Source organism: Lygodium microphyllum, chromosome 4, assembly GCF_053477565.2.
Source record: "Lygodium microphyllum isolate KBCC chromosome 4, Lygodium_microphyllum_v1.1.10, whole genome shotgun sequence".
NCBI classification, from domain to species: Eukaryota; Viridiplantae; Streptophyta; class Polypodiopsida; order Schizaeales; family Lygodiaceae; genus Lygodium; species Lygodium microphyllum.
In genome coordinates, this window is record NC_141138.1 from 7,543,752 (window position 1) to 7,560,111 (window position 16,360).

General features: G+C 43.1%; 1 protein-coding gene across 1 annotated transcript in view; it reads left to right on the plus strand.

Moving 5' to 3' along the window:
• Positions 1 to 401: 401 nt before the first annotated feature.
• LOC148036772 (ATP-dependent DNA helicase PIF1-like) overlaps positions 402 to 16,360 on the plus strand; it is a 33,591-nt gene continuing 17,632 nt past the window's right edge. Inside the window, exon 1 of the mRNA XM_087675650.1 lies at positions 402 to 619. Coding sequence (XP_087531776.1) covers positions 448 to 619 — 172 coding nt within the window. The 5' untranslated portion in view covers positions 402 to 447. The remainder of the gene's footprint in view (positions 620 to 16,360) is intronic.

Sequence of the window (16,360 nt, forward strand, 5' to 3'; positions counted from 1 at the left end):
GTGTGCCTTGGTTTGTGGGCCCATTTGCCTTGAACTATATCTAGATTCGAGTCTATGAACAAGTATTGCAATGGATGTGCCTAATGTTCAAGGGGATTGCTTGTGGCTCACAATATATCCAAAGCCATTGCTTGCACTTGTAGAGGATGGCAAGGGCATGGTGATTCTATTGTACAGCTTTCAGTTGTATTAGTGTTGAGGTCTTGTAGGGTTTCCTACTTCCATCTAAAGAGAAAAATACTAAAAGCTAGAAAAGGAGAAAGAGAAAAGTTAGGCAAGGTGAATGTGATCTTTTAACTCAACAAGTCTAAAAGGGAACTACTTCACTAGGGATAATTTCTTAAAGAGACCACCTAATGAACGTGCAACCGTCTGCTTGAAAGGTACCCATAAAACACCAACCCCGAAACTTTGATAAAATGTGCTTTAACGTTCATAGACTTTCCGATGGAAAGGCCGTCTCCCGACATGGATACAGCTGAAGATCAATCGAACACCAACAGTAAGAGGCATCGCCATGACGGCAAAGAAGAAACGCCACCCAGGCAAGCCTCGTTTCCAACTGAGAGGGCTACGTATCGCTCTCCCTTAAGTACACGAGACGGCTCTGCCGTAGCAGGTATGCCCCTTGTTGGCACGAAGTTCTCTTGCTTCTTGGTCTTACGTTGGTATCTTTTTAACTGTGAATGAGAGAGAGAGAGAGAGAGAGAGAGAGAGAGAGAGAGAGAGAGAGAGATTATGTTATTGTCGTCTCTAAGGAGGCCAAAGAGGACCCGATAGACATACTGTCATGACTCCAATACACCTCGACCAAAGAAAGGAAAAGTTTGCCCAAGTTCGAGCTAACATGTTGGAACTCAGAGAGAATAAAACATGTGAGGAAAACCTCGCTCTAGTAGAGAAGTACATGTCATCCAAAAATGGCCCACATAGGTCGCTGAAGGATGGTGAAAGATGTCCTCCTCATGAAGATGGAGAGCCCCGTGTCATCGGGAGTGCGTAATGATGTATGCCCCCTTCCATGGTAGCGGGTTCTGCTGATCTTTATGACCCTATCCAAGATCCCCCCCTCCACCGGAGGAACTGCAGCAGATGGCACTTTAGTATTATTGATGTCTGATGGTAGCCCCATGGAATGAGAGAAGTATGTGAGGACTAGCTATGAGGGCCCCTCGTGTTGGCTCAAATACCATTGCAATCTCACTATACTTCCAAATCTCAAGTAGGTAGAGTTTGAGCTGGTGCTGGTCCATCACCTTCATTGAGTGTAAAAATGTAGTCCTCGTGGTGAAGGGGCTAATGTAGCCATTTTTCATGTGCTTATATGCTGGGCAGTAGAACATTTAATGATTTCCTAACTCTTATCTCTTTTTGGCAAAGTTGGCATAGGGGTCTCCAATGAAGTCACTTTCTCTGAAGGTCTCTAGATGTCTCAATGTGGAGCTAGTGCGAGGATGTACTGAATTGGTCAATTGCACAGTGAATCCCATAAGATAGATGCACATCCATGTATCTTGGTTGTACCAAGAAGCCATGAGGTGTCAGAGAGAGCAGATGGTCCTAGTAGAAGGCTACCTTTATACTCAAGGGTTGTGATGGGCCATGGATTTTGCCTAGTTTTGACCATGTCCAGTTTGACTATGTCGTGCTTGATCACCTTGTTTCACTCATGTCTGTGACTAAGATATAAGGTGATGCCTTGAAGCTATATTGGAAAGGTGGTAGTGTCTAGGGGTTGAGCTCATGTAGCCCAAACCAAAGATCTGGAGGACTCAATGGTTTGTCTAGAGTACCTATAGGCCCTTGGGGGTGTCCCATAGTCAATATAGAAAGCATATTGTCTCAAACATGTGTGGCTCCAAGCACTGCTTATACAATAGTGTGTGGGATTGAGGCCTTACTTTGGATCATATGAGAGATTATCATCACTAGATGTAGCTTATTGGCTGCCACCCATTGTGATACTCCCCAATCCCATGAGTAGACTCTACCCCTATTGTAGCCTCCATTGCACCATCATCTCTCCCTTCCTGTATGGCATCTGGTGTCATCCCCCTCATGTGCTCCAGCTGCCTACCTCCATATGAGAATCAAGCTAGGCCTACATATAGAAGTGTCATAAATAAGCATGGTCAAATAGCCATAACTTTGTCCTTGGCTCTTGGGATTGTATATGAGCACATATTGACTCCAAGGTACTCTTTTTACATATCCTCGTATCAACCAGACCTTAGTTGCTCTCATTCAAAACTATGGCTCAACAAAAGTAAACCCTAGGTCAACATAAGGGTCACAATCTCCATACTTCACCTATATGCCAAAAATCTAATCCAAGTCTAGGGATCCAAGGTAAGGATGTATTGAAAACCATTACATTGGTCTTCTCTAGATATACCGCGAAGTCCTAGTGTGCACAAAACTCCCACTGCATCAAGATGACACTAAAGTGTTGAGCTAACATAAGCATTACATGTTGAATTAGCCTCTTAAACAGCTCCAAAAATGCTTAATTAATGAAAATATCAAAATGGTGCGTGGTTTGAGAGAGTTTTAAAATGGTGCATGGTGCGAGGTTGCGAAGCTTTTTATAAATAGGTGGGCTGCTTTCCATTCAGCCCAATCTCGTTTTTGTAAGTTTCAGGCCCTCTAGCTTCATTGCCCACACCTTGTTCATGCAGGACATTTCAACTGAAGCTGCCCATTGCTGTCTACATCCATTAGGTGTCTGTTTCCAGCACTCATCACACAATTTACATCGCCTACTGCTGCTATCCAGCCCTGAAAAGTGCTGCAGACCACTCATCTCCTGCCACCAGCTGCACGTGGCAGCAATTGCTGCATTTTCACTTGCTGGCTGCCGCCTTGCTACGGTGGTTTGCAGATCTGCCTGTGTTTTTCATTGCTGGCTGCCATGTCACCTGCAGTTGCATTTGCTGTTTTCTTTCTCCTCTGCCTATTTGACATTGATTTGGCACCATACACTGCTATGTTTGTTGATGTCCAACATCTGGAGGCTGCCTTGCTACATTTAGGATTTGTTAGGAGTATGACACTCTCTTGCTCATCCTCGAGACACCAGATTTCGGGGCATAGTTTTCATTCATGTATGGTTTGTTTGTTGCATGAGCATTGGAAATTCAATATTTAGTCATTCATTTAGATTCCAATGTGTTTATTGTTTCTGAGTTACCCTAAACCTAATTGTGTTCTGTTGAGTTTATGCTTTGTCGCACGCTTTCATTTATATTTTTGTGTTATGGTATTTTTTCACATGGCATCAGAGCAAGGCTCTCTTCTACGAAACCTCAGCCTTTGATTTGGAAGCCCTTTGCAAGAAGCAGAAATAAACAGCAAGATAAATTCGAACACATCTTCACCACATCATCATGATGCTCCTGAGCCTAGCATATCGAGACACGAGATGGAGTGGGCTTTACAACTTGCTCCTTCTGACATGGCTGGAGAGTCTTCGGACTACCATGGAGTCCACAGACCATACGAGATCTCATGAACCAAATATGATCTCATACTCATGTATTAAGCTCAATAGGAGATTGAAGGTAAATTTGAGTTTTCCCCTTTAGATTCAGTGCACCGGTCTAATGATTTTGTAGGAAGCTCCACAATGGACTAGTGGAACCAGCCTTCCTTTTTGGAATGGGTGGTGATAACCTGATTTAAGAGTTAATTGCAGCAATAAATAAATGCACATAAAATGAAATACACACTTTACCATAACATTCTTGGACAGTAGACTCCGTGTTGGCCCTAAAACTTGTGCCCCTTGCGGTATTTCTTTAGCTTTCATTCAACTGGAAGGAGTACAACTTGAGATTTTTCAATCTCCTCCTGCTAACCAATTGCTCTTGCTGTCATAAATGACCAGCAAGCCTTTTGGGTCATTTGCCCCTTGATTCACCCAGGATTTCTTTTCCAAATTGACCCTTGGCTGGCCAAATGCTACCCCAAATCAATTCGGGATGGGCTGGCTCCTGAAATCCCTTGATAATCTTCGATTATCAGCTACTGATTTCAATCCCTTGAGCCTTCAATCTCTGGCATGGATCCCAAGGTGCTGCTAAACCCTAATTTTTGCTGTAAATTAGGGTTTACTGCAGAAATACAGATCAGCCCACCAAAAATGGCTGAGATCTCCTCCGAATGGCTAAGAATTGTTGAGAATGGCTGATCATAGGCTGAAGGAGATGAGAGAATGCTGTAAAGAGAAAAAATTCTGAGATTTGTCGCAAAGAGCTGATCAAAATCAGCTGCTGCCCTGCTGTACCAGCTCCAAATGGATGCACCAACAACAATAGGAGCATCAGAGACTATGGTCTTTAGGAGTAAGTGCATCAGCAGCAATGGCCAAAAGGAGCTCTCTTCTTCTTCTTCTTCTTCTTCTTCTTCTTCTTGCTTGAGCTTGTGCTTGAGAGAGGGAGTGTGAGAGTGTGAGGGAGTGAGTGTGTGAGGGTGAGGGACTGGGGAGGAGAAACTCTCCATCTTCTCCTCTCTTCTTCTCTTCTCTTCTCTTCTCTTCTCTTCTCTTGCTCGCAGCAATGGAGCTTGGAGCTTGGAGCTTGATGATGGAGCTTGCTTGAAGCTTGCACTTGGAACATGGAGCTATCGGAGTGCGCGGGAGAGGAGGTAACTCGATCGGCATGGAGATAAGCTTACTACACTCATGGATAGGTAATGCGTCGGCTATGAGAGAGGTAGCCATTAGTGCTCGGCTTGGAACGCTTAAAGCAATAAGTGGTCCGTGGGTCTTGGGATTGAGCGAGAGCTCCCACATTTTGATTCCATTGTCGAGACCAACGGATTCAAGCCTTGAGTGCTTGCGCGCTTTGAATCGAGCATTGAAGTAGGGTTTTCCCCGAACCGGTGCTTGAGGTAGATGGGTAGGAAGTGAGGAAGTTTGAAGAGGTATTCTATCTCCTTAGCAAGTAGGTTTTTTGTCTTTTGGATTTGGAAAAGAATGTTGAAGTAGTATATGTATTTGCTTTGTGATTTGGATGCATTAGGGTAGGGAAAACAAAGGAAAATAAGAAAAATAAGCATCATGGTTTCTGTTGTCATAACAGGGCAAGAGGATCTGATTTGCTTGCCGATTTGCATTTTGAAGTTTATTTGCTATTCCAGGTATATACAGCCATTCCTCTCCACCCATAGCTTTGATCTAAAGATGCGGGCGATAGGTCGTGACCTGTATCATGTGATTCGAGTGATTTATTGTTGCGCCGGCCAAAATTGCACCGCGTTCAGCCCGCCATCCGAGTGACAATGATTTTGGGCCGAGTCCCAAAATGGGCCCTCGACGACGATCGAATCAACCATTTGGCCCATCTTGCTCGGACGCCCTCCGCTCGGCCCATCAGAATCAAGCATTCAGACCAACCATTGCCAGCTTCCCAAGGTCAAGAATATGCAATCTCTATCACCAAAGTGGTCTCCAATGGCTGGGAATTGGCCCCAAAAGCTGACAGCAACAGTCCAACACCTCTTTCCAATAGCTCCAAAATGAAAAAACGAGATTTTCCTCTCTCTTCAGCCCTATTTAACCTTTCCCCCACTTGCATGGGTAAGTTTTGCCAAGTGGCAGCTTTCTTAATCCATTTTCAGCAATTTCGATCCATTTAATTAATTTTCAGAATTAATTAATTCTGAAAATTAATTCAGCCCTTAATCCATGCCCAGAAAATTGACCTTACCCATCCAAAAATTAATTGGCTAGGCCATTTGCAGCCCAAAGTGATCCCATGCATTAATTGACCCTTTGACAAGCATTAATCCATTAATTAATGCCTAGTCCTGTGTGTCACCACTGACACGTAATGGCCAATTAATGGTCCTAGGGGCAAACTGACACCAAAATTCACCTAGAATCTAACAAGTGTAACTTGTTACAACTTTTGCCTTTGACACCCATCTTTTTCACAGGGTCCTTCGGCCTTCAACTGTGAAAAAGTAGCTTGCACCTCACATGTGCAACACATGTGCATCTTTTAATTGCACATTTGATTAATCCTTTGATCAAATGTTAATTAAACATAAGCAAAGCATCAAATTTTCACGTCCTCGTGACAGACCACCCCCTTGAAATCCTTGCAATCGACCTCGATTGCATTGTAATGTGTCAAAGCAAACAATATTGCAGTGGAATTTTCACAAGGCATCATAGTCAACACAACATTGGCCACTGCTGGCTAACTATCTCATATGCCCACCATTTGCTGAAAATTTCCAGCCACCATAAACATAGCATAAAGCTCAACAATAGTCTAGAACTGTTGCCAGAAACTCATCAGATGCATCCCAAACTCTTGTTCCTCAACAATGCTGACTACACAACCATAGTAAAGCATAAACCGAGCCAAAACCATGGCTGAATTGTCAATGGCATTCAATACACATGCTGCTGTCTATAGAACCAGCTGAATACCACTGAAACTAATGATCATACACTGAAAACCAGCACTCAGTAAGCAGTCTCTCATGATCATAACTTGATGCAAATTTACAGTTTCAGAGCTGCAGTGAAAACCATACTCATCTGCATACATACCATAGTGACTAGTACACTGAATAGTGACCTCATGGCAGACATACTGTCAGCATAGTACCTTGGATGCATGTTGAATACATCCGAGATCCACTATACATGAGAGCAGTCCATTCCTGGGGGAGTGAAAGTGCTACCTCCCCCTTGAGTATCAAGTGGTACTCTGGACCCTTGCCCTGCTGAACCTGAAAGAGCCCGATCCAAAGTCGGCTCTAACTGAAAGGCATCAAGGTAAAGCTGCAACAATTGAGGATGGTCTGCCAAGTCATCCTCTTCCATCCATTTAGCATCCATTGGTGAACAATTGTGAATCTTCACCCAATAGCTTATGGAAGCTTTACCTTTGACCTTTTCTCTTTATGTGCCTAAATCTGCTTGGATACCAATATCTCATTCAGCTCCTCTACATTGGACTGAATTTCAGTAGATACATCCTTAGGCACATCAGCATAAAAAGGTCTCAACAAGCTCACAAGAAAGGTATAGTGTATCCGCTAGTGTAGAGGCAATTTCCATGATAGCCAGCATTAAACAGAGCATTGACATGACCAGCACTTATTCCTTGAGCCCCAAAAGCACGGCGGGGTATCGATGCTTGCCCATATGCGTGATTTTGCACACCCGGCATCATATCGATGCCGCCATGCATCAGATCATGCATTCCATGAGCCATATCCGAGTACATTGGGTTATGCAAGCCATGCATTGGTTGTTGAAAGTTATGGGGAGGTGTGCCATACATTCCCACATTCGGTCGCTCACCCACCATAGCATGAAAAATTGTGCTACCACCAAAGTAAGCTAGCTGTCCCAAATTCTCATGCAAACCTTGCTGTCCAAAAACCATAGGATTAGCATTTACATCATGAACTTGCATTTGCATTTCTTGCCCAATTGGCACCAACTGCTTTTCACCATGAGCATCTTTAGGAGCATCGCTTGTTCTTTGGTGCATCTGACTGTCCCGAAGCTCTAGAAGAGGATTTTCTCTTCTTGCCCTTGTTGTCCTTTGTAGGAGAGTTAAAAAACCGAGTAAACTGAGGATCTTTTGCCAATTCAGCAAAGATATTGGCTGTTGCTCTCATTTGATTCTTGAATGCATCATCGAATTCCATTTCCCCTTGTTGATCATCATCCTCTTTTTGCATTGAGGGTCCAACATCTTGGCCTTCAACCTCATTTTCAGCATGCTGTCCATGATTCATGCCTTGTCCAAGATCAGGCATTGTGGGGACTTTGGGGTTGCCAAATGAAGGGCTAGATCTACCATAATTGCCAGCAAAGTTGCCTTATCTATTAACAACCCTTTTCTATCCAATTTTTTTTTGCATATGGATACCCTTCTTGTACTTACGAGCATACCTCTTAGCTAATTCAATAGCCTGGAATAGTATGGTGGGTCTTTGGGCCATAACATCAGTTGGCAAATTAGGCACTAGACCATAGATGTATATGTGCAATTTTGCATCATCTCTCACACTCTCAACACACATGGAAAGGTTCAAGGATTGGTTGGTATAACCTCTAACAAATAGGCTTCTTTGATCCAATTGATACTGCCTCTTGGCTAATTTCTCTTTCTCTATGGAAGATATAAACAGTCAAGTCATCTTTGCTTTGAAATCCTCCTAATTGCCAACCTGCTAGCCATTGTATGAAGACATCTTGCTGTAATTTCTTAGCTGAGCACAAAGATCAACACTAGCACAAAGCTTTGGCTTGTAATTAGGTGCCTCGGGCTCACCAAATCAAGAGATTGAGTGATTATCCCGGCAATGGAACCATGGAACCAGCCTTCCTTCTTGGAATGGGTGGTGATAACCTGATTTAATAGTTAATTACAGCAATAAATAAATGCACATAAAATGAAATACACACTTTACCATAATATTCTTGGACAGTAGACTCCTTGTTGGCCCCAAAACTAGCGCCCCTTGTGGTATTTCTTTAGCTTTCATTCAACTGGAAGGAGTACAACTTGAGATTCTTCAATCTCCTCCTGCTAACCAATTGCTCTTTCTGTCATAAATGACCAGCAAGCCTTTTGGGTCATTTGCCCCTTGATTCACCCATGACTTCTTCTTCAATTTGACCCTTGGCTGGCCAAATGCTGCCCCAAATCAATTCGGGATAGGCTGGCTCCTGAAATCCCTTGATAATCTTCGATTATCAGCTATTGATTTCAGTCCTTGATAATCTTCAATTATCAGCTACTATTGATTTCAGTCCCTTGAGCCTTCAATCTCTGGCACGGATCCCAAGGTGGCTGCTAAACCCTAATTTCTGCTGTAAATTAGGGTTTACTGGAGAAATTACAGATCAGCCCACCAAAAATGGCTGGGATCTCCTCCGAATGGCTAAGAATTGTTGATAATGGCTGAGCATAGGCTGAAGGAGATGAGAGAATGCTGTAAAGAGAGAAAATTCTGAGATTTGTCGCGAAGAACTGATCAAAATCAGCTGCTGCCCTGTTGTACCAGCCCCAAACAGATGCACCAACAACAATAGGAGCATCAGAGACTGTAATCTTCAGGAGAAAGTGCATCAGCAGCAATTGCTAGCTTCCCAAGGTCAAGAATATGCAATCTCCATCACCAAAATGGTCTCCAATGGCTGGGAATTGGCCCCAAAAGCTGGCAGCAACAGTCCAACACCTCTTTCCAACAGCTCCAAAATGAAAAAACGAGATTTTCCTCTCCCTTTAGCCCTATTTAATCTTTTCCTCACTTGCATGGGTAAGTTGTTAGAAGGAAGGCATAGGAACCCACTATAAGCAAGGGAGTATAAGGGCAGATGAGTGTGAATAGCCCTAGGGGCAGGGAAAACCCTAACCCTAGCTTGGCAAAGGCTATATAAACAGCCTATGGGTCACTATCAAGTGTGGGAGAGTGTACCCAAGTTGTACTCTAAGTAACTTAGTAAGCAAGATTTATAAAGGCATCCCAAGAAGGGGGGAATCTCTTACATGCTTTGTAATCCAATGCCACCCTAGCATTGAGGGGGGGTGTTAGAAGGAAGGCATAGGAACCCACTATAAGCAAGGGAGTGGGAGTATAAGGGCAGATGAGTGTGAATAGCCTTAGGGGCAGGGGAAACCCTAACCCTAGCTTGGCAAAGGCTATATAAACAGCCTATGGTTCACTATCAAGTGTGGGAGAGTGTACCCAAGTTGTACTCTAAGCAACTTAGTAAGCAAGATTTCATTCTTGTACTTTGAGCTCTCTTCTCCCTCTTGTGCACACATTCCAATGCTGCAACTCTGGTTTCCAACATGGTATCAGAGCCATCTCTGATCTCCTCAGCTTCCCTCAGCCTCAGCTATCACTAAGTGCACATGAGCCTTTACCTCCTTCATCTTATCCTTCTTTCCTCCATAGCTGCCTGCAACCTACCTCCATTGGAGGACTTGGGGAGAACAAAGGAGGCCATATCAGCCTGTGCTTTCTTCTGGAGATCTCTTCCCCACATCAGGGCGCAGCTCCTCGTCAGGTCTACCCTTGACATTGTCCACGTGTGAGGCCGGCATTGCGTGATTCCTAGAAACAGGCACAGTTTCTGACAGCGCAAAATTCGTGCTGCTTTACACGCAGCAGGCGACGCGATCCTAGCAGCTATCTTGGGGCTTTGATAGCCCCTCTAGTGGGCTATCCTCATCTACAAGGATTCTTGGAAATTCCTCTCACAGAGAGAGATCTCTGCCAAACCCTAACTGTGCTTTTTGAGGCAGCTATAGCCAACAAGCTCCAAGCTTGATATTTTGTCATTTTTTCACTCTGAGCTTCATTAACAGTGATTCTAATCACTGAAGCAGAGTCTCTGAAGCCTATTCCAGATTCTAAAGCTCTTGGGCATGCTCAATGGACATCACTTAGCATTGGGAAGCCGACTTCCAACCGGGTTCCATTCAAGCACTTCACTAAGCTTGACAATAGTGTTTTCTAAACACTAATCATGAATCATCTAATCATTTGCTTGCTGGGGATTCACTAAAATCCAGTGAGTTTTTTTATTCCTCTTCGTATATTGTTGTAAGGTTATGTGTACAAATAACACATAGACCATCATACACTAGAAGTGTATTGCATACCGTGAGTGACTTTGTTTCAAGTACACTGGTCAATGAAATCAAAAGCATGAGTGTCATTGTACTCTCCTCGGAATCATCAGCAACAAGCATTGAGATCATAGACCAACCTTGTCCAACACAAGCTTCATCCACTAAGCCATACCACAAGGAGGAGCCTGAAGTCCAGTCTAGGTTTACTTTATTAAAACCTAAAAAGACTATTAAACCTCGGAAGAAGTTTGCACATAAGAAAGGACCACCATAGTCATACTTTGAAATATTACACTTATATGATTTTCAGCCTTTCTCTTCATTGCAACTTTGATTTCAAATTGTCTGATTTGCTTCCGCATTTAGTGGAAAGTTTGTAAGGGACTAGACACTGCCCTTGTCCTAACAAGTGGTAAGACCTTCCCAATGACCACAACATATGTTGATGTCCGTCCTCAAATTCGAAAGTTTGATGGCAAAGATTTCCACCCATGGCAGGTACTTATAAAATACAAAATGATGGAGAGAGGGTATTGGCCTCTCATTCAAGGCAGTAGAGCTGTAAACTCTGCAAATCTGGTTGATATAGAGGATGACCAACATGCTCAAGAAATCATAATGTTACACTTCATCATGTTAATCAACTAAGCACTGCTAAAGAAAAATAGGATGAGCTTGAAAAGCTCTATGGAGCCACTGGCAAAAATACTAAAATCTTCCTTAAAATTGAATTCTTTAGCTTGGAATATCGTTCAGGAAAAGATTTGGGAAAATTCATCTCATATGAAGGGACTTATGGCACAGCTTGTCTTTGTACAAGCTCCAATACATGAAGAAGATGCTATTGCTATTCTCCTAAAACTGTAAAACAGGTGTTTCCTACTCTTGTAACCACTCTCACCAACATTCCAGATCCTACATTGGCAAGTACCATTCAATCCTGTTTGGATGAAGAAAAGAGGAACCACAAAGAAAGCAGCAACAGTTAGGCAACTTCAAATTCCCCTGATCAAGTATTGGTTCATACAGTTCTCACTAGATGTTCTTTCTGTAAGAAAAAAGGACATCTTGTAAACAACTGCTGGAAGAAGTATCCCGAGAAGATGAAATGTAACAAGTACAAGAAGACAGGGCATACCACTAGTAAATGCCCCAACACTCTTGATATACCCAAAGAATTGGTGGCCAACTATGCCTCCAATCCACGACTGTTTTGATTATTTAAATCATCTACCTAAAACAACCTTGTAAGCTTGATTTATAAAGGCATCCCAAGAAAGGGGGAAACCTCTTACATGCTTTGTAATCCAATGCCACCTTGGCATTGAGGGGGGGTGTTAGAAGGAAGGCATAGGAACCCACTATAAGCAAGGGAGTATAAGGGCAGATGAGTGTGAATAGCCCTAGGGGCAGGGGAAACCCTAACCCTAGCTTGGCAAAGGCCATATAAACAGCCTATGGGTCACTATCAAGTGTGGGAGAGTGTACCCAAGTTGTACTCTAAGCAACTTAGTAAGCAAGATTTCATTCTTGTACTTTGAGCTCTCTTCTTCCTCTTGTGCACACATTCCAATGCTGCAACTCTGGTTTCCAACATAAGTTTTGCCAAGTGGCAGCTTTCTTAATCCATTTTCAGCAATTTCCAGCCATTTAATTAATTTTCAAAATTAATTAATTCTGAAAATTAATTCAGCCCTTAATCCATGCCCAGAAAATTGACCTTACCCATCCAAAAATTAATTGGCTAGGCCATTTGCAGCCCAAAGTGATCCCATGCATTAATTGACCCTTGGACAAGCTTTAATCCATTAATTAATGCCCAGTCCCGTGTGTCACCACTGACACTTAATGACCAATTAATGGTCCTAGGGGCAAACTGACACCAAAATTCACCTAGAATCTAACAAGTGTAACTTGTTACAACTTTTGTCTTTGACACCCATCTTTTTCACAGGGTCCTTCGGCCTTCAACTGTGAAAAAGTAGCTTGCACCTCACATGTGCATCTTTTAATTGCACATTTGATTAATCCTTTAATCAAATGTCAATTAAACATAAGCAAAGCATCAAATTTTCATGTCCTCGTGACAACTAGCCATCCTGATGTGAAAATTGGCATGGAGTACAAACCATTTCCCTCTCTACCACCATCATGTCTATCCTTACTTCTTCCATGTTCTCTACACTTTTCTCCACCTTCATTCACTTCTATGTTACGTACACATGTTACCACTTCTCAATCATTTGAGTTTACTTGCTTTTTTTCACAAGATATTAGTGATGCTTAAGATGAAGGAACTCTTTATACCAAGTATTGGTTCGTAAGCCCTAAAGAGGATAGATTTTTCTTCTTGAACTCAAGAAATGGTAAATTTTTTTTGCAAGAAACTATGGTGAATGCTCCTTCTTCATCTTTTCCTTTAGTTTTTACATCTCATAGTTAATTTGATTTTGGTGATTAATTTGTTTTATCATTTGCATTTAATGGACAAAAGGAACCTAACACATTTCCCACATCTACACAGATGACAAATCCATTTAATCTCCCAACCATCCCACCCACTAGTTTTGCTACACCATCCTTTAAGCCTCCATTAAGTGCACCTTACATGTCTTCACACATCACATCGGGATGTCCATCCTTAGATAGGCCTTTTGGAACCTTGTCTTTTCCTTAGCTGGGTGGTGTCTCCATGATGGAGGTTCATGCTAGCAAATATATCAGCTCATGTGTGAGTCTGAGCTGCAGAGGCTTGGGCACGTTATTTAGGTTATTTAGGCATTTTTTAATTGTGTCATTTTATGGTCATATTGGGCATTTATTGCTGGCCGACCAACATTAAATGCTGGCCGACCTGACATATTTTATGGCATTATTTGTGCCTATTTATTCTGGGCTTCTCCTCCTCAGTTGGTCAGTTCACTACTTGGAGTTCTCATGGAGAGAGGAGCCAGTGTCGGTGCCCACGCAGCCAGTGACTCATCGTTGTATGCGACAGTCTCGTGTCTGATATATGGATTCCATTTCTCGAGCATACATTTGAGTTCTCATCTGTATTGTGTTCTTTCTTTGCCTTTCTCTTTTGTCTTGTGTTTCAGTAGTTTATTACAACTTATGTTTATGCTTCCATTGCTGCACCACTTCTGACAGTTTAGCCTCCTGTCCCTACACTTTTGGGTTTTTCATGGCTTGGGAATGCTACTCAGCCCTCACCAAGTGTGGATTAGTTGGCACTCTAAAACCAACCTTCCTTCTTAAAGAGGGTGGTAATTCCTTGATTAAGCACTTAATTACAACAATCAACAAATAAACATAAATTGAAATGCACAATTTACCTTAATAATCTTGGACATTGGACACCCTGTTGGCCCCAAAATTGGCACCTCTTCCGGTACTTCTTTACCTTGATTGCTAATGGAATGAGTACAAGCTAAGATTCACAGTCTCCTTTGCTATTTCAAAAAGCCTCTTTGCTATAGCAACAATCAATAATCAATTCGAGCCAATTATCCCTTGATTTTTCACCTAGAACTTGCACAAATGGAATCACCAATTGGCCAAATGTTGCTCCAAATTACAATGAATGGGCTAGCATCTGAATTCCTTGACAACTACACAAATTTCAGGTCTTGAATTCAATGTATGATGCCTTCACCAATTGGCACGGGTCTCAAGGTGGCTATCAAACCCTAATTTCTAGATAAATTTAGGGTTTACATTAGAGATCTCTTTGTGGTCCACCAAATTTGGTTGTGATATGCTCAAAATGGTTAAGAAATGCTGAGATCTCTTGAGAATGTTGCAACAACTGAGGATGGTCTGCCAAGTCTGTTAGAGATTGGCATTCCTTGGACACACACATTTAGATCTGAGCAGCTTTCAACAGTTTCTTCAGGCAGTCTACGTGGCAGTCAGTTCGTACAGTAGGCGGAAGGGAGTGCAGATGCCACGTGGCATAGTCGGTCAGGTTTGTTGTAGTCGTAGTGCAGGTTTGGGTAGCGTTGTCTAGTCGGCTGCATTAAATGCAGCCAACTTGCATTATTTTTGGCATTTTTCTTGGCCTATTTATTGGCCTTGATTTCAGCAATATCAAATAGTTGTTTTCACAGATTTCAGGCTGCAAACAGTGGAGGCTACCCTCGGGGCTGACAAAGATTGAGATCTTTAAGGTGGAGACATACGCACATATTTTCTCTGCATCTATGTATGTTTTTGCGTCCTTATACAACGTTCTTCGCTGCAGATTTTCTGCGTTTCACTCACTCACTCGCTCTCTCTCTCTTCTCTCTTTGTTCACTCTTTGTCTTGGTCATTCGCTTCTACATTACTTCACATTGACATGGTATTAGAGCATTGAAGGATTGACCTAGGGTGGACCCATCTGAAGAGGAGATTTCAGTGTGACACAAGACTGCGTTTTTAGCGTTCAGGTGTGAGCAAGAGGGCTGTGCATCAGAACAAGATTGAGGTGAGCGTGGGTGTGCGAGAAAGGAGAAGATTTGCTGAAGTTGCTACACCGGTTTTTGTTGTTAGAGAAGGAAGAAGGCTGCGTTTTGGGCCTTCAAGTGCAGATTTTACATTTTCATTGCCTCTGGCGGGTAAAGGAGAAGCAGGACGAGCGAACAAGAGGCCTAGCAAGTTGTATTCTCATAGTTAGAGGGAGGTGCTTTTTGTGTTTTGTGTAGGCATTGTAGGTGAAGATCTCTTTTGAGGTCGAGACAGAGTTGTAGGCGATCATCGACCGGAAGGTGTCCGGCGTCTTATCGGCTCTTCCATCAAATCAAAGCTTGATGGCAAGAATTACCGTATTTGGTGGGTCATGATGCTTGCCATTTTGGAGTCATATGATTTGGCGGAGCTTGTAATAGAGGCTATTCATCGTCATTCTTTGCGAGATGAGTTCCGACTCTCTCCTAGTGATAAGGTGGAGTTGGCAAAGGCAAGAGCACATTGGGACAAACTCAATGCTCACATTTGCTGGCTTTTATTTTTCTCTTGTACTAAAGCTGTTATCTCTCATATTGGACATTTGACAGTCGCCCAGGAGATATGGCGGGAGCTTGATGAGATGTACAATCGGATGACCGCCATAAAGCAAGCTTCTTTGGAAGTGCAGATGCGGACCATGAGTGTCACCAAGTCATCTTCTATGCGGGAGCATATCAACAAGTTGTTGGGAATAAAGGCCTCGTGCCTTTAAATGTGCTCGGGTGTGAACACACCCTTAGCACTTGTACTTACACATATATATCTATCTAAAAACCTCAAGGTACACACTCGTCATTGTACCTAAAAACGTATTCACTCTCTGCTTTGCTCTCTCTCACTCTCTCTGTCTCCGCTACACGTAATGACTCACTGTCTCGATCTTCGTGTCTGACCCGTCACTACAAATTGGTATCAGAGCGTTGGTAACGGCGTTCGCGTTTCTCAATAAGTGCGAATTAGGTCTGTACAAGAGAAGAAGCTTGCTTTTGCACGTCAGTCGACAGTCCGGAAACCCAAGGTAGGTGACAGGTCATTTTTGACCTGGCAGGCAGGCGACAGTAGGCGACAAGACTGCGTGACGACTAGTTGGCTGACGGAGACCAGACCTAGTAGCGTGTCCATCGGGAGCGACGGCAGCAGTTGCAGATCGACGAGGCAACCAGCACACGGGTCCAATACGTGACAGGGGCAGGAGCTGGCTCTTGACGGGCAGCAACTGACGACCAGCGGGGCGGGACCAGTGGGTGCTGACGATG